This window comes from Saprolegnia parasitica, assembly GCF_000151545.1.
Source record: "Saprolegnia parasitica CBS 223.65 unplaced genomic scaffold supercont2.3, whole genome shotgun sequence".
NCBI lineage: Eukaryota > Oomycota > Saprolegniomycetes > Saprolegniales > Saprolegniaceae > Saprolegnia > Saprolegnia parasitica.
In genome coordinates, this window is record NW_012156397.1 from 25,125 (window position 1) to 36,964 (window position 11,840).

The window sequence follows — 11,840 nt, forward strand, 5'->3', positions numbered from 1 at the left end:
CCGTTTAGAGTCTTTTTGTTTTACGAACGTGTCCAGCGACGGATCATGCACTCTGGAGGCGTCGGCCGAGCGGCGGCTTCTCGAGGCCACTGCGCACGGCGAGCTTCCCGTCGGGAAACCGGTGCTCGTAGAAGCAGTCGTGTTTAAACGGACATTTGCCCCTAGATATTGGTGAATTGCCGGCAAATGGGCGAAAAGGAGCGCACCGGCCGAGGTTGAAGTGGCGGCAAGGGATCGTCGCGAGGTTGGCCTACGCGATCGTTGAATAGAAGCGCTGCGGAAGGAGTTGGGACCTTGTAGTCGGCGAGGATTTTCTGTTTCCGCGTCGGGTCCGCGATGAACCGGTTGCAGGGGACGATGAACGGCGCGTCGGCGGCGCAGACGGGGCATTGCCGGAGCTACAGCTCCATGAGACGTGGACTAAGATCTCTCTCTCTGGGTTACCACGTCTCGGTCCTTGTCCCGGATGCACTTGAGGCAGAAGGCGTGGACGCAGTTGGGCAGCAGGCCAAAGCGCTCGCCGGCGCGGAGGACGAGGTCCATGCAGATGTTGCACTCGACATCTTGTGACGCATGCAGCTCCTACACGGTGAGGATGAGAAGGCGAGTAGACGCGGCGAGTAGTACCTTGTCCATGAGCATGCCTTCGTCCGGCGAGAGGCCCCGCGCGTGCGAGTAGATGCAGGCGTCGCCAAAGCGGCAGGCGCCTTGCAGATGGAACTTGCATTGCTTCCTACAAAGAGGTTGACGCGAACGATGGAGGTGACAGTAGCACGCACGGTGGTGCGGCCGGCTGGATGTCCGAGTAGTCGCAGTGCTCGATGGACGGTCGATGCAGGATGAGGCTCGAGTCGGTCTCGTCGCCGTCGTCGGTGAGCGCGGCCATCTTGCGCGCGAGGTCGTCGAGCTGCTCCTGGAACTGGTTGCGCGCCGAAACGAATGTGTCGTACTCGGTCGGGCCGTCAATCGAGTCGGGCTCAACGTACGAGTAGTCGGTCTCCTCGTCGTAGTCGCGGCGGGTGAAGCTCGGGACGTCGGCAGGGTCGAGGATCTCGACCTCGAACGCATGGCCATTGATTTGACCCGTCATGATCCGGTTCGAGTCCGACTTGGGCTGCGACACGATGCTGCTCGACTGGTGAGGCTGCGACTGGACGCTTGACTGATTGTGCTGCGACTTGACGCTCGACGGATTGGGCGCCGAGTTGTCGGTGCGCTGGTCCATTGGCAGCGAGCACGCGATGATGGACGGCTCGGACCCGGCGCTACTGTGGGCGAAGCGGCAGGCGGCGCCCATGGAGCACTTGCCGTCGCGGAAGAACTTGCATGGCGGCCGCGCCGGGTGCTCGAAGCGGCAGGACGACCCCTTGCTGCACGCGTTCTGGAGGTGGAAGGTGCACACGGCTCGTTTAGTCGACCCACTCATCCAACTACGATCCGACCGTAGTACTACGACGCGACTAACTAAGACCGACGGCGACGCTGGTCGACCGACGCAAAAACGCAAACCGCTTGCTCGGGATGCCACCAGTGTTGGTCGTGCCAGAAGAGGGTTTTACCCACACCCTTTTTTGTCAGATTGCAAAAAGGGATCTCTCCCATGCGACCAAACTGGAGGCGACCATGGAGGCAAAGCTTGCGTTCAGACGAGACCCACGATGTACTTGCGTCTACATCTGCATGCAAAGCCTGCGAAGAAGAAGGGATCGATGGGATTAATGCGGTAATGCATTACGCATAAGCACGCGAAGAGTCAGATCGTAGTCTAGCGACGGAGCTGATACCGTCAAGGTGGGACCAAGGAAAGCGTCGCCTTCTATACTGTACTCATTGGACGCGCCGTAGCCAAAATCATGGGCCTCGAGTACACTGTGGGAATATACACTGCAGCTTTTGCAGGCACTTTGCTCGGCGGTGCCGCTCCTCCTCCTACGTCGCCTGGTCGTTGTCCACGCTTCGTGGGACAAACCTCTTTTCCACCGAGATCCAGTCGCCCGTGCCAAAAGCGGGTATGTCCTCTGAATCTCGATGTCATACCTGTGAAACTCGATATCTTACCTTCGAAGTTTGGTTTTCACCCACTTCGAACTGCGGATCTGGTAGACAGGCGACGTCGTCGTCGTCGGCCGCCGGCGCGTGGCTGGTCATTTCATCCTAGTCTAGCACGAGTGCGATGGATGCGATACTGCGCAATAAGGACCACCTCGAGCTTCTCCTGCGCGGGGCCATGGGCCTCTGCGCGCTCACGACGTTCGCCACGAGCACGGTCGTGACGGGTATTGCCAGCGGTGACTTTGCCTTTCTTCTTTCGTACACGCAGCTGCTCTACTCGGGCTTCTACGTCGTCTTTGTACTGCGCCAGAAGAAGATCTCACTCGAGCTGCGCACGAGAGGCGCCATCGACGGCGGCTTCGGGCTCCTCCTCTTCGTCGCCGCGATCTGGCTCATTGCGAGCCGCGCGTTCACGTACTGCACCGTCTCGAGCTGCGCCGGCGCGTACGCATGCACTGTCTTCCTCTTTGTGGGCGCTTTCATCCAAGGCGCGTCCGTCTACTTGGTGTATACGCAGCTTTACCGCCGACACTCGATCGACGACGCCACCAGCATCGAGAGCCCCGCCGTGTTGCAGTAGTATATCGATTTGTCGTCCTAACATTGATGTCGTTGTCTGCGACGCAAAATTTCCATGCAGAAGGTCATGTCCGTCGTTTGCTACAGCGCAGGTTCAAGTGCTATGGAGACAAGTCTACGGGTTCGGACCAAGGGCCTCCTGCGCTCTGCATATGCTCGTGATAGCGTGTCGCTAACGATGCAACTGCAGCGACAAGAAGAGTCTCTACATGGAGCGTTCTCGAAGGCACGTGCTTTGGTTCGTTGGACTCCTGGTTCAGTACGGGGCGCTATAGAAGGCAACGGAAGGTGGCAGGGTGCAAGTCGCTGCGTCCTCTACAAGCGAATTGATCGATGGATTCCCGTGGTCCTCTTCGAGTCCGCATCTTGGATATGACTGCTCTCTCGGTGGAACTCCGAAATGAAATCGTTTCTTATTGATGCGTGGCAATCTATCAGCTTGATATCTAGACCACAGTGGTCTCGGGCGCTGGTTTCGCGTGGAGCGCGTTCAAGAGGCGTTCGTACTTAACGGTCGGGCCGCGCGTCTCGTACTCGAGGAGCACGAGCGTGTGGAACTTGTGGCGCGAGAACTTGAAGCCGAACGTGTTGAGCGTGCTCCGGAAGGCGTCAATGTCCACGTAGCCGTCGCGCACGCCGTCGTCTGCGTCGAGCTTGAAGAGCGCAGCCTTGATGTCGTCGACGCCCTGGTTGGTTTCCGTGAGGTACTTGTTGATCTGCTCGACCATCGCGCCCTTGAGCTCCTCGACTTCGCTCAGATGGTCAATGACCCGCGACAGCTTGGTCGGGTCGACCTGCCACGCGCCGTCGAGGAGTGCAAAGTGGCGCACGAGGCGTGGCGCCAGCGCAAACGTGTTGAGCAGGAGTGGTGCCATCAGCGGCAGCAGAATCAGCGGCGATGTGTCGTGCAGTGCCGGGACCACGCACGTGAGGAGCATGCCATAGTACAAGCCGTTGACGATGAGGAAAAAGTGCAGAAAAAACTGGGCGGCCTTGCGCGAGAAGGGCAGCGGGAGCCGCAGGTCGGCGTTCTTGGCGTGGAGCGTGTTGGCGCTCCTGGCGTGGCGCGCGCACGTGATGAAGCGGAAGCACGTCAGGAGGAGCTGCACGAGCAGGTTGTGCGCCAAGAAGCCGTGGCGGTGCTTGACGCCCTTCTGCACCTCCTCCGAGACGACGCGCATCTGTTGGATGGCCTCGCTTGAAGTCAGGATCGGCTGGCTGCTCTCGCTGATCGAGAGCGCGCGAATGGCCTCGAGGAGCGACTCGCGCGTCGCCTTGCGCGAGGTCGCGTAGCCCTCGGGGTCGGCGGCTTGGCCGAGCGCCTTGGTCTGCGCGTGCACGACGAGCGCGTGGTTGAGCCGGCGGAGGTACAGGAGCATGAGCGTCATCGCGAGCGTCAGCGTCGACGCAAAGACGCCAAACACCGGAAACCGGTTGCGCTCGAGAGCTTCGGCGGCGGCAAACTCGTCCGAGTCAAAATGGAACTGGTTGCGGTACACGCTGTGCGCTTGGAGCTCGCCCGTGCAGCCGAAGAAGGACGCCATGAGCACGAGGAGCAGCGTCCAGGTGGTAAAGTCAATCTCGATGAGATCCACAATCTGGCTGTCCTGGATCTCGCGAATGTACTTGGCAAACGAGAACGCACTCGGGAGCTCGTACGACTCGCGGAAGAAAGCTTCGAGGAGCTTGTGCTCGCAGAGCCGATGGAGGCGGCCCGTGGCGCGACGCCGGCGGCACCACCACGCGCGCTCCGCCGCCATGACGTCCTCCGTCTCCTTGGCCATGTGCAGCAAGCCCGACGCGGTCGTGATCGAGAGCGAGTCCATCTTCGAGTTGGACGACCGGAGACGCGTAAAGATGACGAGCGACTGCGCCACGAGGAAGAGCGCGACGAAGAAGATGAGCATGTCCGCCGCGTCCATCGAGTGGTACTCGACGCCGTACGACTGGATGGCGCCGACGTACGTCGTAGCTTTCACGAGGACGTAGATGAGGCCGACAATCATGAGCTCTACGCAGCGACACGGTGAGAAACGCATCCGAACTACGGTGTGGCGTACCGCCCGTGGTCTTGTTGAGCATCTCGTAGTACTTGTGGTGGCGCTTGCAGGCGTGTGTGAGCTTGTGCAGGCCGGCCTCGAGGACGACGACGAAGAGGATGAGCAGCAGCGTGCAGAGGAGGACGCGCTCGATCGTCAGCGGCGCGGACGCGCCGTCGGCGGCAAGGATCCGGGTCATGATGGCCGATGAAATTGCGGAATGGCCGTGCCAATTGCGATCCAACGGCGCCAGCCAATGGCATCGCCGCGTCAACAGCATGCGAAGTTCGTAGATCACGGAGGCCACGGATATTTCACAACCCGCGTCTCTTCCGGTAAAACCAGCTATGGGGCGGTGATGCGTGAACTGGATTGGCTTTAAACGGTGTACACATGGATGGTGATTGGTCTAATTGGATTGTACGGTATTTTTACATTGGTGTGCCTCAAAATGCAGGAAGACAAGCGTTCAACCGAAGTTCGAAGAGACAGTACAACCCAGTGCGGCGCGCCAACTCATGGCAGCGACTGGCGCCACTGCAGCTCCCCTGCTCATCGAGTGCGGTACCTGAGCTCATGTAGTACATAAAGGTATCTGGCTTGGAGCAGGACGTACCAAGGATCGTAGGATTATGCGTCGCTTTGGAATTGTTCGCACCGTCAAACTCGTCCCTTACCACAAAATTTACTTGAGATTTGGGTGGATTCAGGCGGACGATGTTGATGCGCGCCAAAATTCTCAACTCGCAAGTCCAGATTTCTGGATCCGCACTCGCAGCAGCGATCATACTTGCCGTGGAGGGATACCACATGAGCTGCGCAGCACTCAAGAAACCACTGAATGTACACTGCCGTCATATCGTTTGCAGTGAGTGGTTCCCTATTGTACACGAGTAGTAAGTACTACACTGTACAACCAGCAAGGCAGCGGCACATGGAAGTTCGCCAAGTTCTCGGCTTCAAATGATAGCAGTCTGTCTGTGCATGGACGATTGGTACGGTTGTGATGACGAAGCAGTAGGGAGATTCTTGAATCGCGGCCTCGCGTGTCCGGATCGTCGACAAGATGGCTTTGGCCTGCGTTCTCGCCCGACCTTGGGCCACCGAGATCAAAGCCATGCCTCCATCGCGCCTTCGGTCGCAGGTCTTGCTTGATGCTGGGTCGTCTTCTGTACACAGTCCTCAGATAGTCCGACTCGAAACGTGCTTCTGCTGCGGCTCGCAGGGCAGGTTCCAACAGCATTGCAACAATTACACTGGAGTTTCGAAAAGAGCTTTATGGTCAGACACAGTTCTGGTCCTTGAATATCGCTGAAGGAAATTACTTGGTCTCTAGGTTGCGTTTGTCGACAATGAGGCGTCGTGCCAGGTTTCAGATACGGATGGTGCGTCCGGGGGAGCCCTCTTGCGAGTAAGGTGTCATTCAATGTTATTCTTCCGGAGCATCACTTTCTCTGGAGCTCCACGAAGCGGCATTTTGGTGGTGGATAACATATACAACTGCCCACTGCGTTGCGGTGCCGCAGCCTTTCAGCCTCATGACTGATTACACATTAACCTTATTGGTACAAGCTATTGGCACAAATCACCTTAGCGTCAAGGCACCGGAAATAAAGTGACGTTGGGGCCTCGAGAATGAGAATATATCGAACCCCGGTCGACCTAGTGACTTTCACTTGTAAATAGGCGCCTCTTGTCCATCGCATTTTGGATCGATCTTGATTGATCCACAAATCGCGTCTTATTTTTCTATTACCAGCATTGAACCCGCACGACTAGATGGTAATCCGATCTGTCGTCGCTTCAAAACTACCTTTGCTGCAGCTGCACTCGATAAATGACCACGTTCGTTTTTGGCAAGGTATTGGAACATTTTGGGGCGACTTGGACAAGTGCACTCGACTCCAGTCGTTCGGTTCCCTTCGATTCGCTTCGATGGGCCAACTTCCACAAAACCACACTGCTTTCGGCACCGGCGGCCATCGGCGCAATAACCTTCAGGCATCAATCCAACGTTGATGGACCAGCTCTCGTCGCGCTTGCAAGTCGTACATTCTCTGCTTGCACGACTTCTAACGCTTCGACGGGCAACTGGCTTTCATGACGTGGCGCCACGAGCCGCGCGATAGACGTATGCACGCATCGTCGCAGCCATGTGATGGAAGCGAAGCATCCAGCGCATCGAACGGTCATCCAGACGCCAACAAAATGCATTCTTGCTTCAATTCGCGAGTTGCAGCGACGTGTTCGTTTATAGCTCACTTTTCATATTGCCCTTCTCATGCTGTCGCGTCTATATGTTCTCGCGCTGCTCGTCGCCCTCGTGGCTGCGAGTGACACCGGTTCCATGCTCCGCATCGACGGCAGCATCAATGCGACGGCGCGTATCCAGCTCACGACCGAGCCGCCATCAACGCTGTCGCCGAGTGACGCAAGCTTGCTTGACACGCTCATCGCGACCTTGGTCAACGTGACCAAGACGGCGCCGCCAGCCAACGCAACGACGATTCAAGTGCCGCACAAGACGATCGTTGAAAACAGTGTGCTTACGCCGACGTCGCCGGCCGCTGCGACGGCAGAGTCGAGCGACGGCATGCCGACGACGACGGCAATGCTGGTGGGCATCGTGATTGGAGTCGCCGGGTGCGCTCTCATTGCCGCGGCGTTTCTCCTGCACCGTCGCCGGCGGTCGTCGCTCGAGACCCCCAAGCCCGACGACGCGGTTGCAAGCCCGCCGCTGCCGACGTACGAGGCGCAGGAAACCTCGCGCGTCTCGGGCGTGCTGTTCTACATGCCGGGGCGGCGGCGGTCCAGTGCCCAGACGCCCGACGTCCGCGAGTCGTCCGTGCACGCGCTGCCCACGGGCTTCCAGCGGCCAGGTCTGCGCCTCGACACGATCGCACACGGAGAAGAGTCGGAGAGCATGTCGACGCTCTTTGCGACAACGACGTCGGTGCGCAGCGTCATGAGCTACTCGAACGGATCGCCCAACTACCTCTCACCGGTCCACGGGTCGACGGGCACGGCCTGCGCGTCGACGGCGCAGTCGGCCAATGGTTTCTTCATCGCGCGCGACGGCGACTCGTTCACGGACGCGCGCGAGTTCCAATCGATCCTCACGCGGCCCACCATGGACTCGGTGGGGTCCTCGATGTTTACCCCCCGCGGCGCCCCGCCAGCACCCAACACGATGGAGCCCTAGTGCGCCCGTTGCCAGTGAATGTTGTGTCGTTCTGTACTAAGTATCTATAAACTCAACGCGAGATGTATGCACAAACGTGATCTGACATGCCAATGAACGTTCCGCGAAGTTGGTGCACCGTCACGGTCGTACTCATCGTTGGTCACCCGGTCTGCGCAACCGAAGGGACTCAGGATGCTTGGCGCCCCGGACACATCACGACAGCCATCCATGGCAGCATGCAAGCTCCCCCGCCGTCCATTTGCCCATGCGATGCATCATCATGCGTGTGTCGTGATGTGCCGGATGCATCATCAGCGTGCCACGTCAGCGGCGTGGAAAGAAGGCTTGAAGCTGCGTTTTTATATACTAAAGTGAAGCTTAATCTAATAGATTCAAATATAAAGTTTAATTATGCATGTAAAATGTGCAAATCACATCTCAGATCCAGGTGCCGGATACAGAACTCGTATGCGGAAAGCATATCCTGGCCGCGTGGACTGCATTTTCATTCCCCAAGACGACGACGAAGATGGCGACGGTGATTGACGGCAAGGCTGTCGGCGACGCGATCCTCGAGGAGATCCGCGCAGAGGTCGCGGCCAGCGCGGCTGCCAACGCCAGCTACGTGGCGCCTGGCCTCGCTGTTGTCCTCGTCGGCGACCGCAAGGACTCGGCCACGTACGTGCGCATGAAGAAGAAGGCGTGCGAGAAGGTGGGCATCCGCACGGTCAGCGTCACGCTGCCGGCCGACGTGACCTTCGAGGCGCTTCTCGCTCAGATCGACGCGCTCAACGCCGATAGCAGCGTGCACGGCATCCTCGTGCAGCTCCCGCTGCCAGCGCACCTCAACGAGGAGGTCGTGCTGAACCGCATCGTGCCGGCAAAGGACGTCGATGGCCTCCACCCGATGAACGTTGCGAGCCTCGCGATCAAGTCCAAGCTGCCATACATCGTCGCCTGCACGCCCGCGGGCTGCCTCGAGCTCCTCGACCGGTACTCGATCCCGATCGAGGGCAAGAAGGCGGTCGTGCTTGGTCGGTCGCGCATCGTGGGCATTCCCATGTCGCTGCTTCTGCTCGGGCGCAACGCGACGGTGACGATCTGCCACTCCAAGAGCGAGAACCTCGAGGCGACGGTCCGCGACGCCGACATTGTCGTGGCGTGCTGCGGCCGCGCACAGATGGTCAAGGGCTCGTGGCTCAAGCCCGGCGCGACCGTCATTGACGTGGGCATCAACGCGATCGACGACGCGACGAAGAAGGCCGGGTACCGCCTCGTGGGGGACGTCGACTATGACGAAGCCAAGAACGTTGTCGGCGCCATCACGCCCGTGCCCGGCGGCGTCGGACCGATGACGATCGCGATGCTGCTCAAGAACACGCTCCTCGCCCAGCAGCGAGCGGTGTAAACACATGAGTACATTTCGTTTTGCTTGATCAGCCTCAAGACTGCAACATTATTGCAGTGTCTCGGTCGCTGGCCTCGGCGAGCGAAGGCCACCGAACGGCCACGAACACATTCGAGCGCCAGGGCGTTCTAAACCGTGCAGAGGTGCAGGCTTCTGACATGTGCAATTGGACACGACGACGACGACGACGAACCAGTCGGCGCACATCCCAACCGTGCTCCAGCCGGTGTCAAGTGATGATGGAGGATTGAAGCCGGTCGCGTCGTCTGGCAACTCTTTCATCGTTCGAACACGCAACCAGAAGACTGTGCAGCACGCGTGCATACAAATACGTGCATACTTGTGCGGAGGTGCAGGTACAGTAATCTTTTGCTCGCGGTCGCAACCTGGTTCTGCTCCAGGGCGTCCAGCAAATATTATCCAGAGCTACTGGTATCCAGTGCAGTCACCGCAGTGCGCCCCAATAGTCTATCAAGCATACACCCGCCAAGATAGCGGATCCTCGCCTGGACGTGGTTGCGGCACAAAATACAGTGTATGGTGTGCTACAGTGTATGCTCCCGAGTCTGCTTGCCGTGCATATCAGACGGCGACAACCAATCTTGGTCGGCACGGATTGGTGGCATGATTAATAACCGAAATGCGCTATTGGTAGAAATCAATTAACGACGAGTGGCAAGGGACTTCAACTTTCGTCCCCTCTGTCGGCGATGAGTCGCTGCGAAGCCCACACCTCAGCGGTCGCATGACCAATCTTTGAAGCCTCGTACGACTCTCGAGTAGCTGTCCGTGAGATACACCAAGTCCTCTACTGGCGCAGTGCACTCGCACCGAGACTCGAGACTCGAGACCTGGTGACGTCGCCGGTTGCTCTTCGCGGCTACGCACGCGACACGCGCCAGCTGCAATCAGTGTATGCGCGTTTCGTATTCGGTCTTAGAGGTTTCGACACCATACGACTCTGTTAGACGCCAAAAAGAAGGCGACACGGCATATACAAGCTCTACTAATCACTTTTGAGAGCTGCACCGTGACGCCCGCACAAGACGCACGTCTTCCTTCTCGACGGATTGCTCGAGTGCACTGCGACGAACGAGCTCTCGGCGCCCAAGATATACATATACATACAGTGAATGCGTCGAGTACGCGGCAGCATATGCCGACCCTTCTTTTGGCCCGTGATCACAGTGCCAATGTCGGCGTGTGATTGGCTTAGGATGCAGGTGCACATTGATTACTATAAAATCGGCTCGCCCTTCCCAGTCACTTGCAAGCTCCAAACGACGACACGCTCGCGGCCGCATGGAGGAAATCGTGCTAACAGTAAACTGTGCTTGGTACCAAGGATGAGGCTGGGGACACACCGCCCGCCCAGTTGCCATCATGTTGGTCGTGATCATGTGGCTGTGGACGCTGATAGGACCAGATGTTATGAGCGTGGGTTCGGCAACACACGGCGTGCGCCTTCTACGCACCCGGGCCGCCAAGCTCCTCGCCCGCCGCTCCTTTGAATCATCATCTTGCAGTAGTAGCAAGGGACGTGAAGTGGGTGATTCGCGTCTCGTGGGCGCGTCACGCGGCCGTCTCTGCGGCAGAAAAATGAACCGACATGAGTCCCCGCATACAACTATATGCTACTACTGCGCGGGCGACCAGAACCCACTGTGTACGAGCAGCGATGATCGCCAAGCACAATCGCAAGCCTTCCCGAGTGTCGACCGCGCCGATCCTGCGCCTGGCGACAGCCTCGCTACGAGGTGTCTGCGAAATTTCACATTGTCTGTCAATCCACGATCCTGCTCGCGTAAAATAATTTTCACGATTAGAATAAAAACGAGTGGCCCGCGGGGTCGGTGTATGCGGCGACAAGTAAGCGCCACCGGGTGGTGCGGGTGCGTCGACTTGTTGCACATCAAAAAATAGTTTTAAAATAAAAAGAAATACGCATACACAAAGCACCGAATTCAGATACGCGCGTCGGTAATAGCCTTGGCCTCACGCCCCGATGTTGGCGCTCTCTTGCCGCAGAGTGTGCGTGCGCCTTCGAACGAGATTTAAACCAAGGGAGGGATTCAGTGGACTCGAGGAGGTATGCGTCGGTCCCACCGTCCACCACGTGCGGTGCATTAAAATAACGAAGCAAATGAAATCGGTGCGCAAGTTGGTCTCTGTCTCGGCGGGTGTAATGCTGGATTGGAACAGAAGCGAACGCGGCGCTAGCATACACGCCCAGCTGGCGCGCGAAACTATCCACCCACGTGGCGCCGAGTATAAGGTTTGGAGGGACGACCACTGCCATTTTCCAATTTTCTCTCCAACGAAAACAACATGATGGCACCGTGCCATTGCAAATACGAGCACTGCGACCGGTTCGCCAAGCAGAGCGGACTCTGCCTCACGCACTTTCGCTGGGTCCACCCGACGCCGCCCACCGCCGCTGTCTCGTCGCCGACCACGAGCGCAACGACGACGAGCTCGCCCCGTACGGCGCAGACCCGAAGCTCAAGCTCAAGAACCGCAACCGCAAGTGCCGCACCGAGCACTGCCTCTCGTACGCCCGCACGCGGCGGCTTTGCAC

General features: G+C 58.4%; 5 protein-coding genes across 5 annotated transcripts; 3 read left to right on the forward strand and 2 right to left on the reverse strand.

Moving 5' to 3' along the window:
* On the reverse strand, window positions 1-1,521 carry SPRG_01233 (hypothetical protein). The gene is made up of 6 exons (XM_012339458.1): window positions 780-1,521; window positions 628-733; window positions 445-582; window positions 294-398; window positions 207-250; window positions 1-161 (listed from the first exon to the last, which is right to left on the reverse strand). Exons 1-6 carry the CDS (start codon window positions 1,424-1,426, stop codon window positions 44-46), a joined length of 1,158 nt encoding a protein of 385 aa, XP_012194848.1. The 5' UTR covers window positions 1,427-1,521; the 3' UTR covers window positions 1-43.
* A 570-nt stretch (window positions 1,522-2,091) lies between these two features.
* Window positions 2,092-2,692, forward strand: SPRG_01234 (hypothetical protein). The gene has a single exon (XM_012339459.1). The coding sequence runs from the start codon at window positions 2,174-2,176 to the stop codon at window positions 2,630-2,632; it is 459 nt and encodes a 152-aa protein (XP_012194849.1). The 5' UTR covers window positions 2,092-2,173; the 3' UTR covers window positions 2,633-2,692.
* Window positions 2,693-3,024: 332 nt separating this feature from the next.
* SPRG_01235 (hypothetical protein) lies at window positions 3,025-4,869 on the reverse strand (the record flags this gene model as incomplete). The annotated part of the gene is made up of 2 exons (XM_012339460.1): window positions 3,025-4,642; window positions 4,692-4,869. 2 exons carry the CDS (start codon window positions 4,867-4,869, stop codon window positions 3,078-3,080), a joined length of 1,743 nt encoding a protein of 580 aa, XP_012194850.1. The 3' UTR covers window positions 3,025-3,077.
* A 2,082-nt stretch (window positions 4,870-6,951) lies between these two features.
* On the forward strand, window positions 6,952-7,872 carry SPRG_01236 (hypothetical protein; the record flags this gene model as incomplete). Its single annotated transcript, XM_012339461.1, has 1 exon — window positions 6,952-7,872. The coding sequence occupies one exon, from the start codon at window positions 6,952-6,954 to the stop codon at window positions 7,870-7,872; it is 921 nt and encodes a 306-aa protein (XP_012194851.1).
* A 484-nt stretch (window positions 7,873-8,356) lies between these two features.
* SPRG_01237 (hypothetical protein) lies at window positions 8,357-9,293 on the forward strand. Its single transcript, XM_012339462.1, has one exon. It carries the CDS (start codon window positions 8,384-8,386, stop codon window positions 9,260-9,262), a length of 879 nt encoding a protein of 292 aa, XP_012194852.1. The 5' UTR covers window positions 8,357-8,383; the 3' UTR covers window positions 9,263-9,293.
* The last annotated feature ends 2,547 nt before the right edge of the window (window positions 9,294-11,840 follow it).